This window comes from Phoca vitulina, unplaced genomic scaffold, assembly GCF_004348235.1.
Source record: "Phoca vitulina isolate PV1807 unplaced genomic scaffold, GSC_HSeal_1.0 scaffold49, whole genome shotgun sequence".
NCBI classification, from domain to species: domain Eukaryota; kingdom Metazoa; phylum Chordata; class Mammalia; order Carnivora; family Phocidae; genus Phoca; species Phoca vitulina.
The window spans coordinates 1863516-1890143 of NW_022589752.1; the positions used below are offsets into that span (position 1 = coordinate 1863516).

Here is a 26628-nt window from a genome sequence, read left to right on the forward strand (position 1 = left end):
TATTTTGTAAGTGAGTCATTCCTGCCAAATAAAATATTTTTTCTTTTACATACTTAGGACATGAAAGCAAGTGTTATCTTGAAGTCCATTTAGGATGTGGAGGGGAGTAACTGAGTTAGGCCATAACAGAGTGGTGCATAGTGATAAAAAGCGGATGTGTACCCCAACCTTGTTCAAACTTCTCAAAACTTAAGTTTTCACAGTGTCTGCTCTCACTGCTGTCCCACTGCCCCAGACTGGCTTCCTCTTGGCAAATAATCTGGAATTCTGCTCTGTGGAGACTGAAGCATTTGAAATACATTCCTTCAGCTTTTTTTTTTTTTTTTGTCCATCCCACAATTTCTCTGTAACTTTACCCCTTTTTTTCCTTTGTTTTGTTCAGTCTCAGAAAAAAGAGGGGCTTTGTTCCTTTCCAAGGTTAATCCTTTCTCATGATCTCTTGTCTTATTCCATCATCGTCCATCCTCTCTTTCATATCTTTATCTGTCTCTGACTCTTCTTCCCTTTGACTATATATATGTACATATATATATAGTCATATATATATGAATGATTGCCCTATTTTAAAACCTCTCTCTATGCAGTCCTTTTAAAATAATCACTTCTCAACACCAAGCTTACAAAAAAGATCAACTGCATTTTCTCTCCTCATAGTCTTCAAACCATTGTGATTGAAATTCTGTTAAGGCATTCTCCTAAAACTTCTCTATCAGAGTTTACCTCTCCATGAGCTCCAGCTAAATCATAAGGCTTTTCTTTTTCTTTCTTTTTTTTAACTTTTCTGCCAAATGGGACACCATTAAATAACCCCTTCTTTTTTGAAACTTTCATTTTTCCTAGGCTAGCATGACACTGCCCTATCTTCATTCTTATTCTAACACAGTCACTTGTTCTTTATCAGTTTTCCCCCTAAAAAAGTGTGCTGGTTTTAAAATGTGCCCAACGATACTTTGATATTCTCCTTCTCTTGAGTTGGGCTGCACTTGTGATTCTCTTACAATGAAGAGAGTAAAGCAGACTGGACTCTGTGTGACTTTCAAGACTAGGTCATAAAAGGCACTGTGGCTTTCTCTTTGCTTACCCTCTTAGAGCACCCACTCTTGGGAAAGTTAGTTTCCATGCAAGGAGCAACCCTATGGAAAGACTCACAAGGCAAAGAATTGACCCTCTAGCCAACAACCATGTGAGTGAGACATCTTGAACAAGAGCATCTATCCCTAATAAAGCCCATAGAGGACTATAGCCCTGCCTAACACACTGATTACAATCATAAGGCCCTACACCGGAACTACCCAGCTAAGCTGCTTCCAAATTCTGACCCTTAGAAACCGAGATAATGAATGTTGGTTATTTTAAGCTCCTGAATTTTAGGTTAATTTGCTATGCAGTAATAGATAACTAATACAGTAGGTAATACCTATGATTCTTTATCCCACTTCTTTTCTTACTATACACACTCTTTTTTGCTGAACTTCCTTTTTTTCTAGAGGTGCATATATCTTTTCATTTTCTTTCTTTTAATTCTAGTATAGCTAACATAGAGTGTCATATTAGTTTCAATATGGTGATTTAATAATTCTATACTTGGTTTCAATATAGTGATTTAATAATTCTATACATTACTCTGTGCTCATCGTGATAAGTGTACTCTTAATCCCCTTATATCATATATAATTCTACATCTAAAATGCTAGCACCCTTTTACATATCAGACTTACGTTTATAGTTTCCTCCTGAATATCTCTACCGAAATTGCTCCTTGTGTTTCAATGCTTACTACATTTTTATATTTATGTCTTCCAAATCTGCTTCCACTCTGGTCCTCTCTTCCGCAGTTAAGGGAGGTATTATCCTTTTTATTTTATGAATTCAAAATCCTAGACTCCTCTGTCTCCAACTTGAACTTCACCAGGTAGTCTCTATTGAGGATAGGTTATATCAAGTCTTCTTTACTAATATCTCTTCAATCTATTCCTTCCTTTGTTTTATCATTGCTTATTTCTATTTCATGTAACTAACTCTTGTCCTACACTAAAACAATGGTTTCCCTGATTCCTATCTCTTCCTGCTGCCAATACTCTTCTTTCTTAAAGTTCTGATCAGATTGCTGTCTGGAGAAAAAGTCAAAATTTCTTAGGATAGCATTCAGCCAGATTCCATCTGCTCCTTTCAGTTTTAGCCCTGATCACTTTTCACTACACATTCATTCTATATTCTAGCCAAATCAGTGCATTTCTCAAAAACATGCTATTTTACTCTGGGTTTTTTTCTTAAAGGCTAAAATGCGGAGGAATGTCTCTCTTCCTCAAGACTCCACTTGAATTAGGCTATCCCCAACTTGGCCTTCCTTGATCCTTCCCAAATAGAATCCAACACTCTTCTTTTTGATTACAAGGTTGTATCTATGCTCTGAAATAGCACTTCCTATGGCTGACTAGTACTATAAGAGGGATGACTTTTCCCCTAACTAAACCCTGAGCTCTTTGAAGGCTTGTCGGGGCTAGCCTCCTTATAACTCTACGCAAATGATAAACATATCAATAAATGTAGGTTGAAGTAAGTGTTTACAGTCTAATTTATGTGTTACTGAAGTAAAAATTACTGGAATTTTTAAAAAGTTAGCTTATAGAAGCATTTCCTAGTGTTTACTTTACCAAAATGACAATTATGGAGAAATGAAGCTACGTAATTTTTACACTTCGGTGTATTCAAGTAAATCTCAAGCAGTATGGAACTGAACAAACTTCATATCCTGATGGGTGACTGCTGATCTAAGTAGAATGTATTTTATCATTATGTATAGTTTGTACACATCACAAAACACGAAAATATATTTCAGTAATGGGAAAGGCAAGTCACCTAACAACAACATTCTGGAAACATTGCTCTTTGTGATTAAGTCATTTAGGCCTCTTTTTTTATAAACTTAAGAACATCTGTTACATCAACAAACATAACCAGTTCAATTAGCTTTTCAGGGGGACACTGTAACTTGGACTTCAGTTATAAATTTCATTTGCATGTTTAAAACACACCTACGAGGTTCATAAGATTGAAACTCTCCTACAGAACTAAAACCATGCACAGGGTATGCGTGATTTGCCATTAAAAGATGATTTCATTCAATTGCCATAAACAGAAAATCAGCAAGAACAAAAGAAACAGAACTTACCTATTGTGCTAACTCTGGCTGAAGGACTAGCTAATGCTGCTGGGACAGAGGCTTTGAGGGGGCCTGCCCCACTGTTTATTCTCAGAGCTGGCATATGGGGAGAGGTGGGTGATGTGGGTGATTTGCCATCAGAGGTCTTGGGTTTAGCTGATAGGTTCAGTGGCTGTGCCACTTCATCCTGCAATGATCATTAGAACATGAGCTGTGATAAGGCAAGGCTGATCAAAAATGCCTAGAAAAACACAGGTATATAGCCTGTCATTTCCCATAAAATTACTCTACCAATCAGTGATCTTAACATTCAACCTGTACATTACAATGTTTGGTTAGCTGTCAACAATGTCACTTTTAACTACATATTATGAAAAACCTTTAGTATAAGTACACGTGCACTCAACTATCCAGAAAGTATATAACTGATGTGATCTGTAAGAAATAGTCTTAAGCTATTCCTTGTGCTATTCAGTTCTATTGAGAGACAATTACATAATTCATATAAAATTATGATGTAGGTAGGCTTTTTTCAACCTCCAAAGAACAGGGGTTGAATCCCAAGCACCTTTGTACCCTGGTGCTTAGACAGAGTACCTGGAACATCCATGATGGAGGAATTAAATGGTGTGTACCTCTGATCAGAACTCCTCTCCAAATTAAATACAAAAAAAAAGGAGGAAACTTTCTAACTTTCTTAGAAAATAATCTTTTCTCCTAGGTTTCACAGAAACAGTCTTGGAATTGATCTAAAAATGAAAATAAACATAATCGACATTATACCAATATGTACTATTTATTTATATGCGACACTGTTCTAAACACTTAGCATTACATTTTTAAATCTAGATTTGTTTTCCAGATTTTCCTTACAACGTATACCACAATCAATACATTGTGGTATGAAGATCTTTATGTGGTTAATTCAGCACATAGGGTGAATTGTTCATTACTTGAATAGGTCAAGTTTATGTAGTTTACATTCTATTTTATACCTTTCTATATTAGCCCTTGTGTAATTTCACACATAAAATTTATGTATACAATTATCATTAAAGTTTCTACCACATCATTTATTAGAATCAGATAATATTAACATTACCTCACTTTTTTATCACAGAGAAATTAATTTCTTTTTTGTGCTCTAAAATTAAAATATCATGTCATATGCTAAACCTTATTGTTTACAATATCTACAAGTTTACAAAGTATTATTGTAGAATAAAAATTTAGTTTCCACTTGGCTACTGTTCTATCTTCGTGAGTTAAGAATATAAAATATCTACCGGTAGTAGCAGGATAACTTGCTGAAAGTGGAACAATTTAGATTCAAATGGTGTGATCTGATGGCATGGAAACATATATTAATGTGTACAAAATTTTATATATATAGCTACCAAAAACCACTGAAATCAATCACTTTATAAAAATGGTAAAATGGCATAATATGACATCTATTTAAAGCTTATATTTTTAAAGTGGTTTGTTATTAAATTCCATGGTTAGCTGCACTTAGGAAACTTATGAACAAACAAGAAGAAATTACTCTTTAACACTTTTTTTTTTCTGTTTTCTGTTTCAGAAAAAAAGAACAGCTATTTGAAAATCTATGAGAATTCAAATGGTAATCTAGGATCACATTAGATGTGTAGTAAATTCATAACCATCATACCAAATTTATATGGACTCATGGTCTTGGAAGAAAGGAAGGTAAGCTAATTCCATGACTGGTTCACTATACAATTAAGAAAAGTTTACTTTAGCATTTTAAAAACTGCAGGGGCAAAATTATTCCTAGACCTTTTAGTCTAGAACATTTGGTTGAGTTGGTGAGCCATAATCCTTATATGTGATGTTAATGGTTGACAGAAACCCAGAAGTATTGTGCCCTTTTCCCCCCATACTGCAGTATGGATGGGTAGTTCACAAATGTGATCCTTGGATCAGAACCAACAGCACCACCTGGGAATTTATTAGAAAATCAAATTCTCTATTCTAGAAACTTTGGAGGTTCTAGCAACCCATTTTAACAAGCATTCCCAGATGATTCTGATACAGATTAACATTTGAGAGCCACCACCTTATACAATATAAAGGGAGAAAAACTAAAAAAAAAAAAAAAAAAAAAAAATTAAGCTTCAAAACCTTTTTAAAAAAGGTTCCTCAATATAAGGAGATAGCATAAAGAAATACATAATGTTGGGGTGCCTGGGTGGCTCAGTTGGTTAAGCATCCGACTCTTGATTTCGGTTCTGGTCATGATCTCATGGATCATGAGACCTTGCCCTATGTCCCGTTCCGCTCAGCATCCCCTCTCCTTCTCCCCCTTTTTCTGCCCCTCCCCCTGGCTCATGCTCCTCCATGAGCTCTCTCTCTCTCTCAAATAAATAAACCTTAAAAAAAACCCATAATGTTATCTCAATCTTTAAAATTTTAACAAAGCATAACATATGCTAATAATAATAAAAGAAAACATGCATATGCATAATAAACTAAATGCTACTGACATTCAGTAGGCCACTAAAGATTAGGATCCAGATTTTCTTCTTGTTAATTCAGCCTAAATATCCAGTCAGATAGGAGGTTTACTGACTGTTTACTATGCAGCCTTAAATATCCTAGACCCTTTTACCTCTATCAGATGTATCTGCTTACTATTTTCTGTATGAAATTACTGGCTTTTGTCATGACAGCCTGAAAACTTCCTTGGACAGTGTTCACAACTCTTGCAAAAGTTTTGAGGGGAGACTTGGAGAAATTAAGGTGGTTGTTTCACTTGACTGTGCAGAAAAAAAGAGAGGAAGGAATATATTCCCAGAGTCGCATGGGAAGAGATTTATGAGCACAGAGGAAATAGAGCGTGAGTGTGTACGTGTAGGGGGAATGATGGTGTTGACGAAGATGATGCAGATGTAGGTGCTGATGGGATATGAAGCATATGAAATGTCATATGCTTAGCTTTAAGCACTAAGAACTATTACATGCACGTACTGAAAAATGACTACCCAAAGCATTTATTAGAGCAAGAGACCCACTGGAACTCTTAATATTCTCCTCCATTCAAGGCAGCACAGATGTCTGAAAGCCAAAAAGTGCAAAGCCCCAAGGACATAATAGAGGTTGACAGTTCCCAAGTTGATAGAAATGTCATTCAAAATTGCCCTTTCGTTCTCTTTCATTGTGTGACCAGGCTAATGGTATATTAATAAGAACCCACATGCTTGATCCTTATAGTGGTAACTATATAAATAATTTTGACCCATTATATGATATTATTTCACAATTTGATTCTTCTAATAATTTACTACTCAGCTACTACACCAAATACTTATTATTCATCAAGAATACAAAAATTACAGTAGTTTTCCCATTTTCTATTAATTTTCATTTGACTAGATGAGAAATTTAAAACCCTAACTACAAAATGAAAGTGGGCTATTTATTTATGACCTGCATTCTCATAACTATGAATATGTGCAATGAATGCCAAGGTAAGGTTTTTTTCCTAAAGGCTTTTCTGCTTTGTTTTTTATTTGCAAGAACTTATTTAGGAGAAATTTGAAAGCTTAGCAAGATTAAACCCTACTCTTACAAATAAAACATGCATTTTAAAATTGTAAGTAAATAATTTTTATATAAAAGAATATAAGTAATCTTTAAGGTCAAGAAAGCACTGGAAAAACAGCATTTCTATGAAGTACACCATAAAGAGATAAGGAAAGCTATTTCTTTTTAATTACTTGTCCAATCGTTAAATGATGCTGCGATTTGAAAATTTTGAAAATAGCATATTTCATAATTAGTTAATTTATATACAAAGCGATAGTTAAGAAGAATCTCACGTATCTGTTGAATAGTTCCAAAGTTGATATGCTAACCTAATATAAATATAAGGCAAACATTTAAACTTAAGAAAATGTGTAAGCAAAGGTAAGCGAGTTTTTACCAATAGGTTATTACTTACATTTATAAAATTCATTATAATATTTCAAATCATTTATTTAATCTTCAATTCTATGAAGTAATTAATAATCTCAGAAGGGAAACCAAAACTCACAAAGTTCTAAAGAAACCCAGGTTGTTGGACTCAACATACAATATTCTTTTTAGTTATATAACAAATTTAATCTTAAATTGAAAAAGACATTGATGCAATGGAATTTCTGAAGTTTAGACTTAACCATATAATTCTTCACGTAAAAAAGCCACATAAAGGTCAATACACATGCAATAAAATGAAGTAATACATGCATTCACTACTTATATACTAGCTTAAAACTTAAGGCACAAATGTTGATTTATTTTGGAGGGTTTCTTTTGTGCTTCTTTGTTCTCTATACGCATAGCATCAAAAAGGTCCTTTGGTAGTGCTAAAGAGCTATTAAATTAGGCTATTTTTTTGAGAAAAATACCAAGGGTTTGTGTACAGTATGTCAGAAAATACAGTAATTTGTACAATAATGTGTAAGAGAATAATATTTCATATATATAAATGCAATTTTTAGGAACCTTTTTATGATTATAACTTCTAATAGAGTCTTGTCTAATCTAAAACAAGTATAATCTAAACAAACATACAGTTTCAGGCATGTTCCACTTATTTATAGCTACTACGACTTGTCTAAAAGCAGACATTTCACTTAACATCAACTTGTGGTCATGGTAATAGAAATATTGCGGAGGTGTAATGAATTTGTGTCCTAGCCAACGAAAAGAAATGCCCCACACAGAAAAATAATAAATTTGGATGAAGAAAATTATTTGACATAAACGTACAGCCTTAGATGCACTGGAGAAATATAACTGTCATCACAAATGCAGGGTTATTCCACATAAACTTAACAAAAACTGTAAAATAACTATATAAATTTAAAATATATTTTACTTAGATGATTTTCAAATAATAGGTTTATTCTAGGAAATACATGTTAGTCTAACATTATTGTATAATATTCTTAATTTTTAATGTGCAAAGACCAAATTGCTCACAGAAATCAAACATAATTTATCAAAGAAAAATCGTTCTCCAGAATCCTGGAGGTTTAGTCTCTCTTCCCACTCCTTAGTCTTGATTCATTTTTTTTTTTGCTAAGGAATTTTAATAGAGAACTAGAAAATAGGGATACCAGTATCCTAAGGAAATCTACTCCTTTCTCTTTGTCTCCTTGTCCTCCACAATAGAGAATATATCCACATGCAGGTCCTTGGACCACAAGGTACACCACCAAGGATGAGCAGATGATTATATCCTCCCAAATAAAAATTCCACCTTTATTTATATCTTTACTCATTCTCATTATCAAAATTTTTCTTTAAATAGTTACCTAAAGTCATTATTGAAAATCAAATATTCATTTGGTACTTAACAAATTTAAAGCATTCTAATGGCAACCGGCAAGAACATATATATTTATGCAATCATTCATTCATCCATCGATTCATTCATTCATTCTTTATTGAATGAAATTTCAACTATTTATTACTTGCTGTTATATGTTGGGCATTTAAAAAAATGCAAATCACCTGACATCTAGGCCTGTGGCTTTTAGGCTTTGGTTTTGCATGGTACAGTAATAAAGGAGCAAAGAATGTATCTACTTTGTATTTAAGCCTGCAGTGAAGATGTATGTGGCATTGTGTTTTATTTAAACTGAATTATTTGAGGATAGTTTGTCTATGTATTTAAATATATTCTTTCATTTATAAATATGATCTGATTCCTTAATAGCCATACAATGATTGAATTAAAAAATATGGAATTTCAGGCTACTTCCTCTGCACAATTTGAAAACTGTGATTGTGCCCATATTTTATCACAAATACTCATGTGAAGTAAGTAGCAATAATAGCATAGGGGGAAGAGTAAAGCATTCATGAAACATATTGCAAAATTAATCAGCTGGTTGCTATTATCCTCTTTGATGAAATAATCATATTAAGTAGGGAAGTACACTACAGGTTGAATTGGATAATGTGCATTGTGGCTGCACCTCTCTTTTCTAGCGTGGCTTTGCATTCATTGTCTATTCCTATTGTTCACTGTGGGAATCCTCTTTCACCTTTTCCACTCAAATAAGGCATTTCTTTCTACAGTTTAGTAGAGATTGACTAGAGAGAAAAACAAAACAAAACAAAACAAAACAAAAACAAAAACAAAACAATCTTTTTGGAGATCCAAGCGTCCCTGATCTTTCCTTCATGAACTTAGAGCAGAAAAGATTTGCATTTATGCTCAAGTGTCAATCAAAGTAATTTAAGAAAAAAAACTAACCAAACATCTTAAATTATTTTCTTAGCCCCTGAAGAATAAGGGATCCTACTCATGCAGCTATCCAGCTCTCTATTTTATTAGTAGGTTCTTGGTGCCTAAAAATCAAGTCTATCATGAACAAATGTTTGCTTTTGGTCTTACAAATTGCAAGATGCCTTGTTAACCAGGCAGACAGAGCTCCAGGAATTCTTTGATAGGTATGCTACTATTAGACCTGATTGCCATTTAAATGCAAGTCTTAAGTTATGTAGCTGAGGGTAACATATTCTAGCTTCTCACTTAGCTTCCTTATTTTGCCAGTTTATACTTTTGCTTAATATATTCTGCTTCTTTTAAAAGAGGATGCTAGGAGTGTAGCTGGGGGACGTTTGCTTCATTGAGATAATTTCATATTGTTTTTACATTTAAATTGTTGGCCTTTAATTAACTTACAGGTATTCACATAGTCGTCATCATTTAATTTAACATGCTCCCTGTTCCTTCCCCATTAACATTTTAGTCGAGTATTTCCCTTGTTTTTTGCTTTTGATGATTTAATGCCTCTAAAATGTCAATTACATCCACAAAAACACACATATATATATTTGAACACAAATAGAGCAAAGAATAAGGAGCGTGGCTTGTGGAATATCAATATTTCACATCCATTTTTTTAATTAAAAAATTGCTTTGAAACACCTAAGCCAAATAATGCCATCCTGTCCACACACAAAGTCCTTCTGTGGTAGCCAGCCTCCAAGATGGCCCCCAATAATTCTTGCCTCCTGGCGTTTATGCCCCTGAGTATTCCCCTCCCACAAGATATAGGACTGACCTACATAACCAATAGGCTACTGCAGAAAGGACAATTTGACTCCCGGTGCATTGTAGCTTCTACCTTCCTCTTTCTTGGATCCGTCGCTCCGGGGTATGGTTTCTCAATCTCAGCACTGTTGACATTTTGGCTGAATAATTCTTCGTTGTGAATGACTGTCCCGTGCACCGTAGGATGTCTAGCTGTGTCCCCCGCCTCTACCACTAGAGGCTTGTAGCACTCCGGCTCTGGCTGCAGCAAGCAAAACCGTCTCCAGACGCTGCCAAATGTTTCCTGGGGCACAAAATCATCCCCAGGGGGGAGCCATCTGCCATGTCACCAGGACACGCAAACGGCCCATAGAGAGGTCCACCTGGCAGGGACCTGCGCGGCCTCTCGCCAACCACCAAGATGTGACTTGTTAGGCATGTGCGTGAGCCACTTTGGAAGTGGATGTACCAGCACCTGTCAAGCTTTCATGAGACTCTTGGCCAGGTCCATCCAGGTAAGCTGCTCCCAGATTCCTGACCTGCGGAGATCGTGTGGGATAAGCGTTCACTGTTTAACGCCACTAAATTGTGTAGTATTTTGTTAGGCAGTGATAGCTAATCCATCCTCCTCTGGAAGAAGTATAGCCAACACTCGTTAAGTTCTTCCATGATTCCAAAGCATTTTTCACTGTGACTTCATTTTGACACCTGGAAAAATACTTGTTTCTCATTCTTCAACCATGATATATGAATGCATTTCATGAATCTCCCTCAGCTTTACTTATTTACTTTGCGGAGCTATATGTCATTCCTTTTTCTTTCTGTCTCTTTTAATATTTCCTCTCCCTTCTCTTTCACATTTCTAACTTAGCTTTTGAAACTTTCTTTAATTTTAGATTAACTATCTGACCTCTTCTTTTTATTTTCATAATGTGCTAAAAATACACTGTATGAATACAGTTTCTATATATTTACTTAGAAGAATGTCCTGTGAGAAGACCTTTAGCTCACAACACCAAATGAAAACCCACTCATAGAAATTCTGCAGAGTAAATTTTTCAAATGCAGAGCATTTGAAAAGAGGAAGAACAGAAGGAATACGAGTGTCAAGAATAATATTTGATGAGAACAGTTATAACATGAGCCAGTATAAAATGTATGGTGTTTCAGATTCAACTTTGTTTAACCTCTGGTCCCTAGACAACTTCAAATTCCTAATAATAATGGTTATTTTGTCCTCTGGTGTTCATTACATCTGGATGATTGCTATTATCTTTTAAAATGATTAATAGTTCTTCTACCAAGAGGCTAAAAGAAAGCATAAAGCAGTACGATTTGATGTTAATAATCATACCAGTTCTTCTTATTAGCCTCTAAATGTAAACTTCCAAAAGCTTTTAAAAATACTTTAGAGAAATTAAAGAGCTGGTCACTCCATGTACAGAAGGAACATAATGTTTTCTTGGCACCACCTGATCAGTCCTTAAACACATAAACTAAAAAACATTTGTCATTGTTACTTTCTTGTTAGTTTCCCTTGAAGATATGTGAAAAAGAATTAAGACTACAAAATTATCAAATGATGGAATGGATTCACAAAAAAACAAAATAAAGCAGGAGCTCTCGGAGCTGTAACAGCTTTACAAAATAAACTCTATGAAAATAGAAGCCACGCTGATCAGATCCCACTACATTTTGGGGGCAGCACCTCTACCTGGACCTGAACGTACAAAACGAGCACCACAACCACTCTGCCTGAATCTACAAAAGGAATTAGTATCAAAAGGACAGCAGAACAATATAAACAACACCAGTACAAATGAGTATAAACCCTCTGTTTCCCCCCATCCCACTTGGAGACCTATTATTGATGGGGGGGAAAAGATTGAAAAAATGAGTGGATCTTGAAGGAAAACAAACAAAATTAAATACTTTGGAAGATTCTTAGAGGGCTAAAAACACTTCTTTTCAAAAATATCTGTGGTTCTTTAGGGATTTAAGTTTTTATAGATCCTAAGAAAACTTTGATCTGGTTACAAGCAGATAAACCATCTTTAGATGGCCATCCTGGGAGAAAAGGGAAAAGAAAGGGCAGGCATAATCATGCATATGTCACTTAATAGTAACTCTCATTTAATTAAATAAAAACCTCATTTCCAATGCCTACATATATGCATGTACAGGTTCCAAAGGGCACAAATCCTCCATAGTCTGGTGGACCCACTATTACTACTTAATGATTAATGACAGTTGTGACGGTTAATCAGTGCGTTGTGTCTATTTGGGAGACTTGAGTAAGGGCCAAATTGTCTAAGGCATAGAACCTTGGGGAAGGATGGACACGTGTGTGTGTGTGTGTTTGTGTGTGAGTGCATGTGTGCGTGCACGCATGTGTGTAATGGATTTGAAGGCGAATGAGACACAAAGAAAGAAAGTTAGGGAAGATTAAGGCAGCACCCTATTACTGACTGACAAACCACTGTATTTCATTTTATTGCATTAGTTGTTTTCTTGAAATGTTGATTGCAAAATAATCAGAGTTTAAATAGTTAAAGAAGGCTTTATTCTTTAAAAGGATGTTTATGGATGATCTGAGCACTCATCCTTTACAGTAACAACTTTCTTGAGGGCAGGCATTAGTATATTAATTGTTTTTATCACCCATATATGGCCTTGAATAGAAAAAAATACTAAATATTAACTACTAAATCTTAATTACATGGATACTTAGGATTAATCAATGACAAACTCTTTTTTTTTTAAAAAAAGATTTTATTTATTTATTCATGAGAGATAGGGAGAGAGAGAGAGACAGGCAGAGGCAGAGGGAGAAGCAGGCTCCCTGCTGAGCAGGGAACCGGATGCGGGACTCGATCCCAGGACTCTGGGATCATGACCTGAGCCGAAAGCAGACACTTAACCGTCTAAGCCACCCAGGTACCCAATGACAAACTCTTGATAAATTTTTTTCTTCTGTTGTTTTTTCATAAAGTGTTTTAAAATTTTCTCATGAAGTGTTTTAACTGTCACTTTGGCTAGTCAATGATAGGAACACATGCACTACCGTAAGGTATCCCTCCACATTTAAATCTCTTCAGATGAATTCTTCTCACTGCTTCAATTTCATAATTCTTCCCAGTCTCCAGAGTTTGCTCCCTTTTTTCTTGCTTTCCCCTAGAGTTGAAGGTTTGACATTCTTGGGATGCACTGTTTTCTAGTTAGAGATGTCTGCTAACAGAGCCATTGTCAGGGACTCCTGAGCGACAGGCTGCCTATTAATTTAACTTGAAACTTTACTAGGCTGCTGCATCTAAACTACAGCTCTTTCCACTCCATTCATTGCAGACAGAGAAAGAGGGGCAGTCACTGAAGACAAAGGGTAAAGTCCAAAGGTAAGCAAGTCCAAAGATAAGCAAAGACAAAATTTAAAGGCAAAACTCACTTCTTTCACTCCCACTTGCTTTAACCCAGACTTGCTTCTCACCCTTCAGATTAAGGGCAGTATTGGCGATTTTCCTTTCTGTATAGAATTAGAAGACTTGTCCTTTGCCCTGGTCTCACTTTTTTTTTTCTCATGTGGTAGGGTTATTCTTTAATTTGTTCCAAAAGTATCTTTTAGGCGTTATTCCCAACTGTGCGAGTCATGGGAAAGAAGGCATTTATATTCCAGTTTGTGAAGCAATATACAGATACTGAATGATAAAACAGTTTAAAGCTATGGAAGTTGCTATGAAATTTTAATACTTAAAGAAGTATCATTGGGATTAATCTAAAAGAGTGTCATGAAGGAAGTTCTTTTGAAAATAAAATTGTATTTCATTTAGTCTGGATGATTTAGACCAAGAGTCTAAATGATTTACTAGTCTAGAATGGGATTTGGATTTTAAATCTTAGATGCTTAATTCAAATGCAATTTTTAAAACTTTTTATAAGGTTTTAATTCCCGTATCCTTGGATCCTGACATCACCTTTTCTGAAAACACAAAAAGGTATCAAGGGCATGAGTTCTTGGAATATTAGGTCCTATAAAATTTGCTATTTGGGATTAGAGGATTTTTACTAGAAATAAAGATTGTTTTTCCCTTCCCCAAAATATTAATCAAAAACAATTATTTTCCAATTATGACCAACTTAGTGTTTTTCCTTTCTCCTTCTCTCATAGTTAACCTAATAGAGAAGGAATAAAAGAAAAGGCATAGTATATGTCTCATTGAACACAGGAATTATGCAACTTTTACCTTGGAACTTCTATTTACTCCAAAAGAAAGGCTCATTTTGTCATGAAGAGACCTAGTTTCCCAAGAAGAAATAAATGCTTACAGTCCTATATACTCTTTGTTACATTAATATTTGGGAGGAGTCAGTTAAATATTACAAAACATATAAAAGTACATCTAATAAGTTTAGTAAACTAAATATTAATACATTTGTAAAATAATTTGAATAGTTATATATCTGTTCACCTTAATGCTGATTTTTTGATAGTGTTCACTTTACTTCGACATCTAAAAAACTTTACTAGTTACAAAATCATCCTTATACATTTTGTCTTATTTTAGTATTATAGAAAGAGTGTAAGATATCATGAAATCACTTCACAGATAAGGAAACTGACATTAGAGATATTTAAGAATTTGTCAATGGTCATAACTTTAGTAAGCTTGGGACTTGAACTCAAGTCACTGGGTTCACCCAAGCCTAAGCAAATTTCCAGAGCTGCCCCTCTACCATCTAAATGTCAACAAGGTAAAGGATTGTTAAACAATAATTTCTCTGAAAAATCAGACTAACTGAAATCTTGTAATTTCTTCTTCATTCTGAAGAAATTGTTATACCCCATTATGATAGGGACCATGCAGAGCTCAATTTGGGTAATATTAGTCTGAACCCTTGCAAAATGTTTATAATACCAAATCATGAAATATTTTACCAAAGCAGCTACAAGGAAATTCCAAATGTATTCATATACCTAAAGTATATCATAAAAGAGTAAATATTTGAAGTAAATGTATAAGCATCCTCAACACTATTATTTGATACCTATTTTGTTTCAATATAAAACACATGTCTATTTACATACATCTAAATGGTGTCCAGTCATTTAGGAAGGAACTAATATTGCAAGAAATGAAGAAGAGGATAGAAAAGGCCTTTAGCCCACCTACTGGCTTGACCAAAGGCTATGAATCCATCCCAGGTTTATTTCAAATGAGTTGTGTCAGAGGTTACCCACAGGCCATTTTATAGTGATTTATAGCCGATGTCTGCAAATCTCCTTTTATTTTAATGATAACCTCAACAGAGTCATTAAGGCATCCTTTGTCTTCATGGCAGTGACCAGGAGGGAACTACTGTCTTTAAAGAATTTTAAGGGGTGATAACTATTTATATAGAATGTCAGTTAAGGCCAGTTTTTATGTTGTGCTCTAAAGGCAAAATATTTTTTTTCCTCAATGTACTGAGATGCTTAGCTTGATTATATATTCTGCCTATCTCTGTTATAATATTAAATTCAAGGTATAGGCCAAAGAAAATTCAATAAAGATGAAAAGGGTTAGAATTGAGCATCAGGTAAGAGTCTGATTTTAATTATAATGATCTCAAATTTGTATTAAAGCTCTCACAGCGTAATGATTCTTAAGTGTCTGTATTGAGTTAAGCATGTCATGAAGCATGAAGAATTGCAAGATTGATTTATCAGATATTCATTTAAGAAATAGGCAATTAAAATAATTAATGTGTAGTGAAACTCAGCTGTAATGCCTCATGTTTAATTTTTCTCAACCCATAACATTAAAAGAATAATACATTTCATAGTCTGGACGTCATAAAAGATTTTATATAGCAATTGTAATGATATCATTATGTAAGAGTTTTGATCATATCTTCTAGACGGAACTAGGGAGAAAGAATAAGTGCATTTATTTTAGATTTGACCTTATTTTAAATGTTGCTTTGGGTCATGAGATTGCCAAATAAAATGAATGAATATTCTTGATTCTTGTCGTAAGGGATGAAATACATATATATACGCACAGATATGTTTATAGAGAGAATATAAATTAATATATGAACATGTATAGGTGGAATATTTCTCTGCCATATTTAAGCTAGTTTGGCATAAAAGAGAAAAAGAGAATGATAAACTTAAAAAGAGAGAAAAACAAAATAATCTTCCTGCCTAAAACTTCATTTGAACTGTCAATTAAGCAATATAACGAAACTAGCCAATATTAGTATAAGCCTGTGCCTTTCATTTTAGCATCCACTTAATTCTTCAGCGTCTGTAAGGGAGGCCAATCACTTGAAGATGTATTCCTACTAAACAAACCCATGATGCTAATATATAAACCAGAATGCCAATTAATTAATTTATCCTGGCCAGAATATTGTTGAAGTTTTTAAGGTAAACTTTTCCTAATTTGAAGATACCTGAAAAAGCAAGTTTAGCAATGAGAATTAGGGCAGAAAGAAGTATATAGTGAGTGCTTCATTCAAACCATAGTAAGGACTAGTAAATTATGCATGCTTCAACTACAGATCATATCTCTCCAATGATCAGAATGTCCCCATTTCCTATATGCAGTGTTTCCCAACTAGACTGATGGGATAAACAATCACAAATTTTACTTTTAGGTTCCATAATCTTCCCGTGTATACAGTCTTTCTACATAGCACAATGGCATTGATTGTTTCATTTCTCATAGGTACGATCCTATTCTGCTCATGCTGCGTTGAGATTATCCTCCAATGATTCAAGCCACTGACCTTTGAAACTACCGCCTAAGGGGCCCCAAACTCAAGTCACATGTCTGAACATAACATCTTGGTTTACTTCCACAGATGTTTTGTTTATTTGTTTGTTTATTCTTTTTTTTAAAGATTTTATTTATTTGACAGAGAGAGACCAGGAGAGCACAGGCAGGGGGTGCGGCAGAGGGAGAAGGAGAAGCAGATTCCCCGCTGAGCCGGAAGCCTGACGCCTGACGTGGGGCTGGATCCCAGGACCCCGAGATCATGACCTGAGCAGAAGGCAGACACTTAACTGACTGAGCCACCCAGGCGCCCCTGTTTGTTTATTCTTTTAACAGAACTAGAGCAATGGTTGCATATCAATTAGTATACTTGGTGCTAAGAATGAATAAGAGATAGTCCCTATGCTGAAGAAACTCAGAATCACACAAGGGAAGACAACTACAATCAAGTGTTAATAAGGGCGCTGGGACACAAAACAAGGAGTCTGCATCCATGTGGAAGAGTCACATATGATGGACTAGCCAATTCTATGTAGAGGTGGTAGCTGAGAAAGATCTTACGGGGAGGTGCAAGGCAAGAGGGAAAAGTGGAATGAAGAGGGCAAAAGGACCCTGGAGAGTTGGAGTGGCACAAACATAGGCAAAAAGCAGTGAAACAACATGATACAAAAGGAAGTGACTCCACATGGAGCGCAAAACTGCTGGGACTGGGAGAAAGGCAGAAGTAACAAATCAGGCTCCTGAGGTGAGTGGGGCAGGATCACAGAATGCCAAGGAAGTTAGACTTCATCCTTTGGACACTTTTCCTTACATTTGTGTTCTTCTTAACTATGTTCCCAATGTTCTAGATGTGCATTATAGATCACCTTATTTCTCTAAAATTCAGATGAAACCCAACACTCTGTTCTTTCATTCCTACGTGCCTTTGTATAGGCTGTTTCCTTCAAAACCCTTCTAAGTGGCACATCTTCTGGAAGATATGCCCTCATTCTCCTATTTCTCCCCAGGTTATGCTGGAAACTTTCCCCTTACCTCCATATTATTCTTTGACCAGTATTTAGCCCATAGTATTTTAATTGTTAAGTTTGTTCATCTTCCCCATTACACTGTATGGGGTGTTAATTGTTCTTTTTTGGTTCTACCATACTGTCCAGCATATCATAGGTGCTCAAAAAGTTTACTGAATAAACCTCAGTAAATGTTCTAAAAGTGACTTCTAAAAGTGACTCCAGAAACCTCATCTGTGAATAACATAGTCATTATGCAGTTTAAAAAAAATTATATAAACCAGTGAAGAAACATATAGCTTTGTTTCAAGCAAACTGTAAAGTCTATTGCTTGGAAAATGTCTTTTTCCAAAGGAAGATATTCTCATTCCTTTTTTTCCAGTAGAAGATATCTCATGTAAAGTAAGTCATATTTAATTAACCATGTGTAGTAAGTGCATCTTGTTTTTTAAAATAGGATTCAAGTACATTTTGAAAATATCTCACAAAACCTTTCTTAAATATTTCTTTTTATCTCATTAAATTTCCAGTATTTTATATATGCCAAGAATTCTAGAAAATAATATGGTTACACCAAAAGGCCCAAAAGTTCACTTGACAATAGCTAAAAGATATATTTCTGAATTAAAAAAAAATCCTTACACAGACACATTCTGTTAGATCCTGTGGTATTAATAATTTAACTGCAAAAATAGACATATAGTGAAAACTACATCACAAACAGTGATAACTATGGTTTAAATTCATATTATTAAGATCGAGTTGTGTGGGGTGCCTGGGTGGCTCAGTTGGCTAAGCGACTGCCTTCGGCTCAGGTCATGATCCTGGAGTCCCTGGATCGAGTCCCGCATCGGGCTCCCTGCTCGGCAGGGAGCCTGCTTCTCCCTCTGACCCTCCCCCCTCTCATTTGCTCTCTCTCTCTCATTCTGTCTCAAATAAATAAATAAAATCTTAAAAAAAAAAAAAAAAAAAGATCGAGTTGTGTAATATAAACATGTAATCTAGTAAACATTTATTGAGCGGATATTATGGGCCAGCCACTTAAAATTCAATGGATGAAGGAAGTGTATCTAATATGATCAATCTCACGAAATTGATTTTTCTCCAATTATTTTATTGCAAGTCCATAAATTATAGTCCCATATATAACAGACCAGAATTCTAGTTCAGTGCAACTCTAGGAAAGCTAATTGAAAAAATCCAAGCAAAACCAAACATTACCCAGTGGTTCTCTTAAAATTGGATCAGAATTATCATTTTTTTAGATAAATGACAGCACTATTTACACGAAAACTGGCACTAAAAATTCCATCAGCTGACCCAAAATTCTTGTCTTGCCCTGTATTTATATAGGATTGACCTGAATATTGAGCTCCTGCTGACTTAAAATGAAACTTTGATCCTCAAAAGAGTTACATGGAGAAGTACAGAAAACACAAATCTGTACTTATTTAAGGACATTCCTATTGCTGTCATAATGCTTTTATACATACTTCACAACAGAATATTTTTCTTATGCTATTTTAAGTGCTACTGGAAATACCACAAGAGAAAAATTTTTGCAGTATTTCATCCTTTCTATTTTTGGGTTCGATTTCTTTTTCTCCTATTTATGAAATATCTACACTGCCAAAAGTCATCAAAATTGTACAACAAACCATAACAGCTCAAATTATATAATGAACTAGAAAAAATAAGATTCCTTGGTTATGGGAAGGCCCAATTTAAATGAAAGTCTCACACAGAATCCCAGTACTGATAATTGGTCTCGCAAAGAACTACAACAGAGTTTTAATAAAAAAATATTTTGTGGTTTTACAAAACTGTAGAGTTCTTAGTATTTTCTGGTATTGGCAAACAGCTTGGGGAAAATGCATTTTTATCTATTTGAGTATACATTTCCCCCTTCATATTATTTTGGTATTGTAAGACCTGTAAAATGAAAATTGTGGTCTTTATTTTTTTTCTAAATTTAGAGATCTCATCTTTCTTCTTTTGAAAAACAAAAGCCATAAAGGGTATGTTTTTAACTGTTGGGTTCTAAAAAAGTCACTCAATGGAATCAGCTAGTCTGGTGTTAGAAGTCAAGGGCTAAAAGCTGTGGGATATTGCAACCATAAGTCATGCAGCTCATAAGGAGGGGTGTGTAATTCTAAGAAGCATCCAATTATATTATCTACAAAGAGGTCCAGGACTAGAAAGGGGCACATTCTTCCCATGAGAACTTTAGGATACCTTAGGATTCAGGTTAAGGGAAGCTGCTAGCTGTTCTTGACATTTAGACACTTGAATTTGTAGGCACACTTCTTTCTAAGCAGCACTCAGTTAAACAAGTTCTTAACAATACTCCATACTCTGAGCAAGTAAGAATGCACTTTTTAAATTTAATATTTCTAAGATTAAATTTTCAGTGAGAAAACTTCTTATGCAAGATAGAAAAAATTTCAAATATATTTTCAAGTAAAAAAGAGTCATAAAATTATTTCCTAAGTCCAAAAACAAGAGCTATTCTATATTTTGAATGCTATTCTGTGTCTCCTTTGTCCTCACACTTTAAGATACGTAAGGTAAGGAATACATGCTTATGAATTCCCCTGATCATATTAAGCAGACCCTAAACAATAATTCATGGTCAATGTGAATTATACCACTCATTGTGTATCTGTTGAAGACATTTTTTTCACATGTAATACTAATCAATTCATAAAATTTCTGGTCTTTCTTTAAAAAGCTGTAATTAAGACTAACTATGTTTTTTGGCTGATTATGGCCAGTAAAGAGAAACTATATAAATGATGATGGAGAATTTCATTATCTTATAACTCTTTGGATAGGCTCTGGATTATAATAGTCTCTATTTCTTGTTAGGTATAATTAAGGCTGCTTCCATATCATATGTGCATGAAAAAATGGGAAAATAGGTGTAACTAAAACAGAATCTCACTTTATAGAATATAATCTAATAATACAGATATTAGTAGAACTTTGTATATAAACTCACTATCAGTAAAATAAATAGAATTTTAAGTGCATTATAAATATACATGCTTAAATAAACCATAAAATAATTTTTACTAAGAAAATAATCACATTATTGATAGGAGTTTTATGGAAACTTTACAGAATTTTTTTTTTAAGTTGGCAGCATTGCACGTTTACCTGACAAGTGTGATATCAATGAAGTTTTTGACTAGAGAAAGGAAGGAAGGAAGGAAGGAAGATGGGAAGAAAGAGAGGGAGAGATGAAGGAAAGGAAACAGGGAAAGAGAGAGAGATTTTCAAAGACAGTTGTCCTCTCAAAAATACTCAATTCAGGAGATTGCAGGTTTGACTTAATGATGAAAATAATGCTATTCATAATTTAAAAATACTCATTTATAGTTGTTTTAAGACTGTAGCACACACACAAAAAGATTGTAGCACATTTTTCACTGATTTTTTTTTAAGCTAGCTAAAAGTCTGCTACATTTGGCAGATCTCTTGAAATCATACTGGATTATAAAGTTTTGGGTAAAAATCAAAAAATTTTTAAAATATCAAAAGCAAAATTCAGATTAATTAGAAATTAGGGTCTGTTTTCCTATGTGGCTTATTAACGTGATCAAAAGTAAATAAGTAAAATAAGTAAAATAAGAGTTCCAAAACTCTTATGATCACTAGTAAATAGTAATTATAATTTTTAAGGTGACTACATTTGAATCAATGCTCATGTGTTAGTGTTAGTACCAAAATATCACTCCAAAAACTCAACCTTGCAATTTGCTTCATATAGGTGGTGACAGGCACTATTAAGGGTGTGTGTTTTCTCACATTACTAATGAAAAAAGTCTGATGAAGTAAGTGAATCTGAAGAAAACCCAGGAAATATTTTAGGTTAAATCTACACTCCTGGCACTCACTTGCTGCCTTTAATAGTCTATACATGATTGTCTTTTTCCATCCATACCCATGACCACATACTTCACTATATACTCCGTGCTCCATGAAGGCAGAGATCTGACCACACTACGTGCCAGTATCCTCAGGTCCTAGGACTCTGACTGACACATCACAGACAATTAATAGACACTCGTCAAATTAAAGTGTCTTGTCTCTCCAATGGCAAGGTTCAATATATGTCATTAAGGCTCAAATTCCTCAGTATTTCTAGGGAAGTACTGTAGAGATGCTTAAACTATTAATGAATTGGCCCAAAGGATAAAAGAAAAAAAATTTCCCTCGCCTCAAAAACATAATGCCCTAAGAAAGGAAGACAATGAGTAGGTAATTACAATTTACAGATTAATAAATGGTATGGTGAATGGAAAACCTATTATTTCTCTCTAAATTGAATGCACTTAGAATATAGTTTAAACTCCTTACCAAGAAGTCCTATGTGATCTGGTCTTTTTCATTCTCAACCTCATTTCTTATCATTCTCCCTCATGTTCACTGCATTCTAGCTACTCCAGCCTATTTTCCAAGCCCTGAATTTATCAACCTCACTCACATATTAAGGTCTTTGCAACTGCTGTTCCTCCTATTTAGAATAGCTTTTCCCCAGATCTTTGCAAGTACTTTTCTTTTCATGATTTAGGTCTCAGACAAGATTTGCTTTATATCTCTGTCTCAAGATTTCCTTGCTTACCCCCAGGAATTTTATCTTATACTATGTTTTATTTTCTTCACAGCACTTAGCAATATATGTTAAAATTATCTATTTGTTTAACTGCTCCCATTTTGTCTCTTCCTCTTAGACTGTAAGATCTTAAGAAGACAAACTGTTTTGTAGATAGCTATAGGAGGTAGTTCTACTGCCTTGAATTGAACTTGACACACGACAGGCATGAATTAATACTTGTTGAATCCGTGAATGACAGATGTAAGCATAGGGTGCTATAAAACCCTGAAAAGGAGCAGTCCTTTAAGAATGAGAAAAGAACAGAGCTAAGAGATAGGAAACACTTCCATGAGATATTGTTTGGGCTCCTGATTAAACCAGGCCTGAAGTCAGAATAATTTTTCTTTTTAATATGAGTGAGTACATTTCCTTTCTACTTGATCCAGTTGGGGTTGGGTTTTCTATTACTTGCAACTGAAAGAGTACTAACAAATATAATTGTCATTCAGTGAAACCACAAGCTGAAATCCTGGAAAGCTGATTGCAATTCTATTTAAATAAGAGTACTGTGACATTAAGAGTTACGCAGAATAAAATAATGTCACCTCATGGAGTGGTAGGAAAGTGACCTTGTGAGGCAGTTGTTACATGTTGGACCGAATACTTTCTGGGTTTCATTCTTACTTAAGCTTCTACACGCCTATAAATAAAATGTCTGATACATTTTGTTAGATAAATGACACTTTTGAATACGTTGGGTTTTGAACTTGTCTTCAGCTTAGAACGGTACACCTCTTTAATTTTTTTGACTCTTACATCGACATCTAATTACTGTGTTTTCTTTCCACTCTCCATTTTGTAATGTTTATAAATACCGGAGAATGCTTTGTTCCCTCTAGAGAAAAAAAACCTATTGAAAAAATATAACTAATGAATATGTATTTATGCTATTTTCCATCAATCTAAATAGGACATTGATATTTGTGGTAATTTTAAAAACATATCTATACTTCGGTGCATCTCTGCGAGAGAGACCATTAAAATTCTTCCTGTTTATGAATAAGAAAGATGCGTAAACAGATATATATGATTAAATAAAAAGAGAATCAAATCTGAGGGCTAGAGGAGTCCTACATGGTTTCTCTTCTCAATTCTCCATTCAAACACTTCCAGCACATGTAGGGCCTAGAGGGATGGAAAGGGATCAATAATCAGCTCAAATGAGGCACTGATCATTTCCTTAGGATAGAAGATAAAGCATTTGAGCTGATTTGAAGTACATTTTAAGAAGTTGAAATTATAAATGCTTTCCTCAAAAGAAAGGTAACTACAGACGTGTGCTTTTGCTTCCTCAGTCTCTGACAGAGTGATGACTTATCCTTTCTAACCATGATGTTCACTGACGTTAAACTAGATCCTCCTCCTACACAGGGACATCCTTTCATATTGCTGTTTTTCCTCCCTATCTATATTACTTAGGTTCTAACTGCCTGGTTTTAAAATTAAAATGCCGTAATCACAGCTTTTTGCATGGTAAATCTTCTTTGGGCTGGATCTAGTTTAGAGGGCAACTTTCATTGAGAAAATGTGATTCTGTGGATCTTCCTGTGTCTGCACGTGTGCAACATCCTCTTGCTTTCCCCATGGTTTGCATTATTAAAGAGCTTTGACATGGCTCATCAGAGCTGGCTGCTGTGTTCAAGACAGGTTCCTGTCAAAACAAACTCAGTATACTGGGGAACACAGGCTAGGCCAGTAGAATTCAGAGAACATTGCCTAAATCCTTCTTTTTTGCCTTTAAAAAGAAAACACGCCATGATTACGACTGGTCTCTTTGTTTTATAATTTTTACTGTCTTTATCTTACAAATGTGACCAACCCCTCTTTTCCTGAGTCATAAGAATATATCACCAAATGACCTGGTGATATATTCTTGGACATTTAATACCACTGTGTTCAGAAAGGCCTCTGTTTAAGTACCTAGCTGTTTGAGATTCTTGTCTACTGAATACAGATGAAAAGGAAAGGAGGAGGCTCATCACAGGGGTTCTGTTGATAACACTTCATTTAACATATTTCAGTTTAGCAACATGGGACCGCAAAAAGAAAACTATTTTATTTAAAATGACAGGGCCACTATGTTATATTCATTGTACATATGTCCCACCCAGGAAATGATGATAATGATAATGGGTACATTTCCAGTTTAACATTATGGGGTGATTCTGCTCAAATGAATTCACCTCTTGAGTATGACACATCTATATCACACCTCAAAGGCTCACAAAATGGTTATTTCACAGATATTGACATAGCGGAGGGGGGCGGGTATTCAACAGCTATTCAATAAAGCACAAAGCAGATGTACAGAGCAAGGTATTGGGGAGATTCTAGCATTTAATTGATATGCCAGACAGTGTTTAAAGCATAAGAATAGAAAATGGGCAATTTGAATGTGGTTATAATTAGCTGAGGCTAACATCCCCCTCTGTACTGAAGTTTCAAGACAAATAAAATCTGTAAAAAGTACCAAGTCCAACAGTTTCACAATGGATCAGTGATTTTATTTGATGTTACATTTGTAGAGGAATGGTAGTTCCTCTCTTATTAATAACTATTTAAGTACTCTGGATTATTTAGAGATACCACACTCAGAGGCCAATTCCAGCCCAGTGTAGCCAAGAATGATTATTTGTGATCTTGACCTGAAAAGGTCTAAGAATAAGTCAAATACTAATATTCTAGGAACTTGTGCATATTGGAAACGACATCTCTAGCAACTACTACTACTCAAAATTTTTTGTGGCCAGATAAAATGTGGAAGACGCTCAATGAAGTTATACTTACATCGAACAGTGCTTTTCAAACTTTTCATTATGGACATACTCCTAGTGAAGGCCTTAGCATTTCCTGGGTCATTTAAAACTTATGAAATCTCTTTGATTTCTTGTGCTTTATCTTTAAAGAATGTTTTTATCATATAGTTTGTGTTGGTGGTAGTTCAACTTAATTGTGCTTACACTGCACGTGTACTTTTGTATTCAGCCCTTCCCCTCAATTGGCATTGCAGAACACTATCTCAAAGTTAGCAAAAAGCTTTATTTCCCAACTCTCCTGTTAGAACTAATTTTTAATTAAGATGAAACATGATTATCCTCTGATTTTTCATGCTTCCAACATAATGCTAAATAATCTTGTATGTGAACCACAGGTTGTGACTCATAGTATTAAGCTACAAAATTCTACCCTGCAGATGAGTGTGTACCGATGTAATGCTTATTTGATAGCATGAAACTACGTGATTGGTACCATTATAGCAAAAAACAGGTGCCCTAGTAAGAGTCATGGGCAAGTCTGACATTATTATCACAAGCACCTGGTCGCCAAATGAGAAAAGACCTTCATTGCTACACTCATGAAATAAGATCTGATAACAATATAGTTCCACTTCTTGCTTCTGAACTCGAAGCAATATTTATAAGGATATTGCAGCTGAAAGAATCTGACTGTTGTGTCTGATCAGCTGGCTAGGGCTGTTTTTGGCTTGTTGGGAATATTTCTTTGCCTTGTCATAACTCCCAGGTGCTACTGCTGAGCAAATGGGAACATCGCTGCTAGAGGTATTTGAAAAGAACAAAAAAGAATTGATTTGGACAATCTATGTGCTGCTGTCACTGATAGAGACACAACTGTGACCGAGAAGTATGACTAGGGTCAGAGCAAAAGTAAAAGAAAAGCACCTAGGAATACTCCCTTGTCATCAGCTTTTTAAACTAACTAGTCTTGGTTGTTGGAGGCAATATACAAGTTTTCATCAAATGCCAAGAGACATTTAATAGTACTTACAAGTTGCTCTTATAATTTTTTCAAGAGGTGGCTACTTTTCCAATGGCAAATCACTTAAAATGTATAGTTCAGATGGTCAGCACATCTACGACATATGAGAATTCCTCGGTGACATGGGATTATAAGTCTATTCCTTACCAACAGTTGTGTGAGTGGTGTTTGAAATTGAGGAAAACTGTTCTTCCTCCTAAGGTAACTATTTT

At 34.8% G+C, this 26628-nt stretch overlaps 1 protein-coding gene across 17 annotated transcripts in view; it reads right to left on the reverse strand.

Annotated features, from left to right (window-relative positions):
• Positions 1–26628, reverse strand: part of SOX5 (SRY-box transcription factor 5) — a 1002891-nt gene that overhangs the window by 36565 nt on the left and 939698 nt on the right. For all 17 annotated transcript variants that reach the window (XM_032432676.1, XM_032432674.1, XM_032432680.1 and 14 more), the window contains one exon: positions 3173–3350. In XM_032432676.1, coding sequence (XP_032288567.1) covers positions 3173–3350 — 178 coding nt within the window. The remainder of the gene's footprint in view (positions 1–3172; positions 3351–26628) is intronic.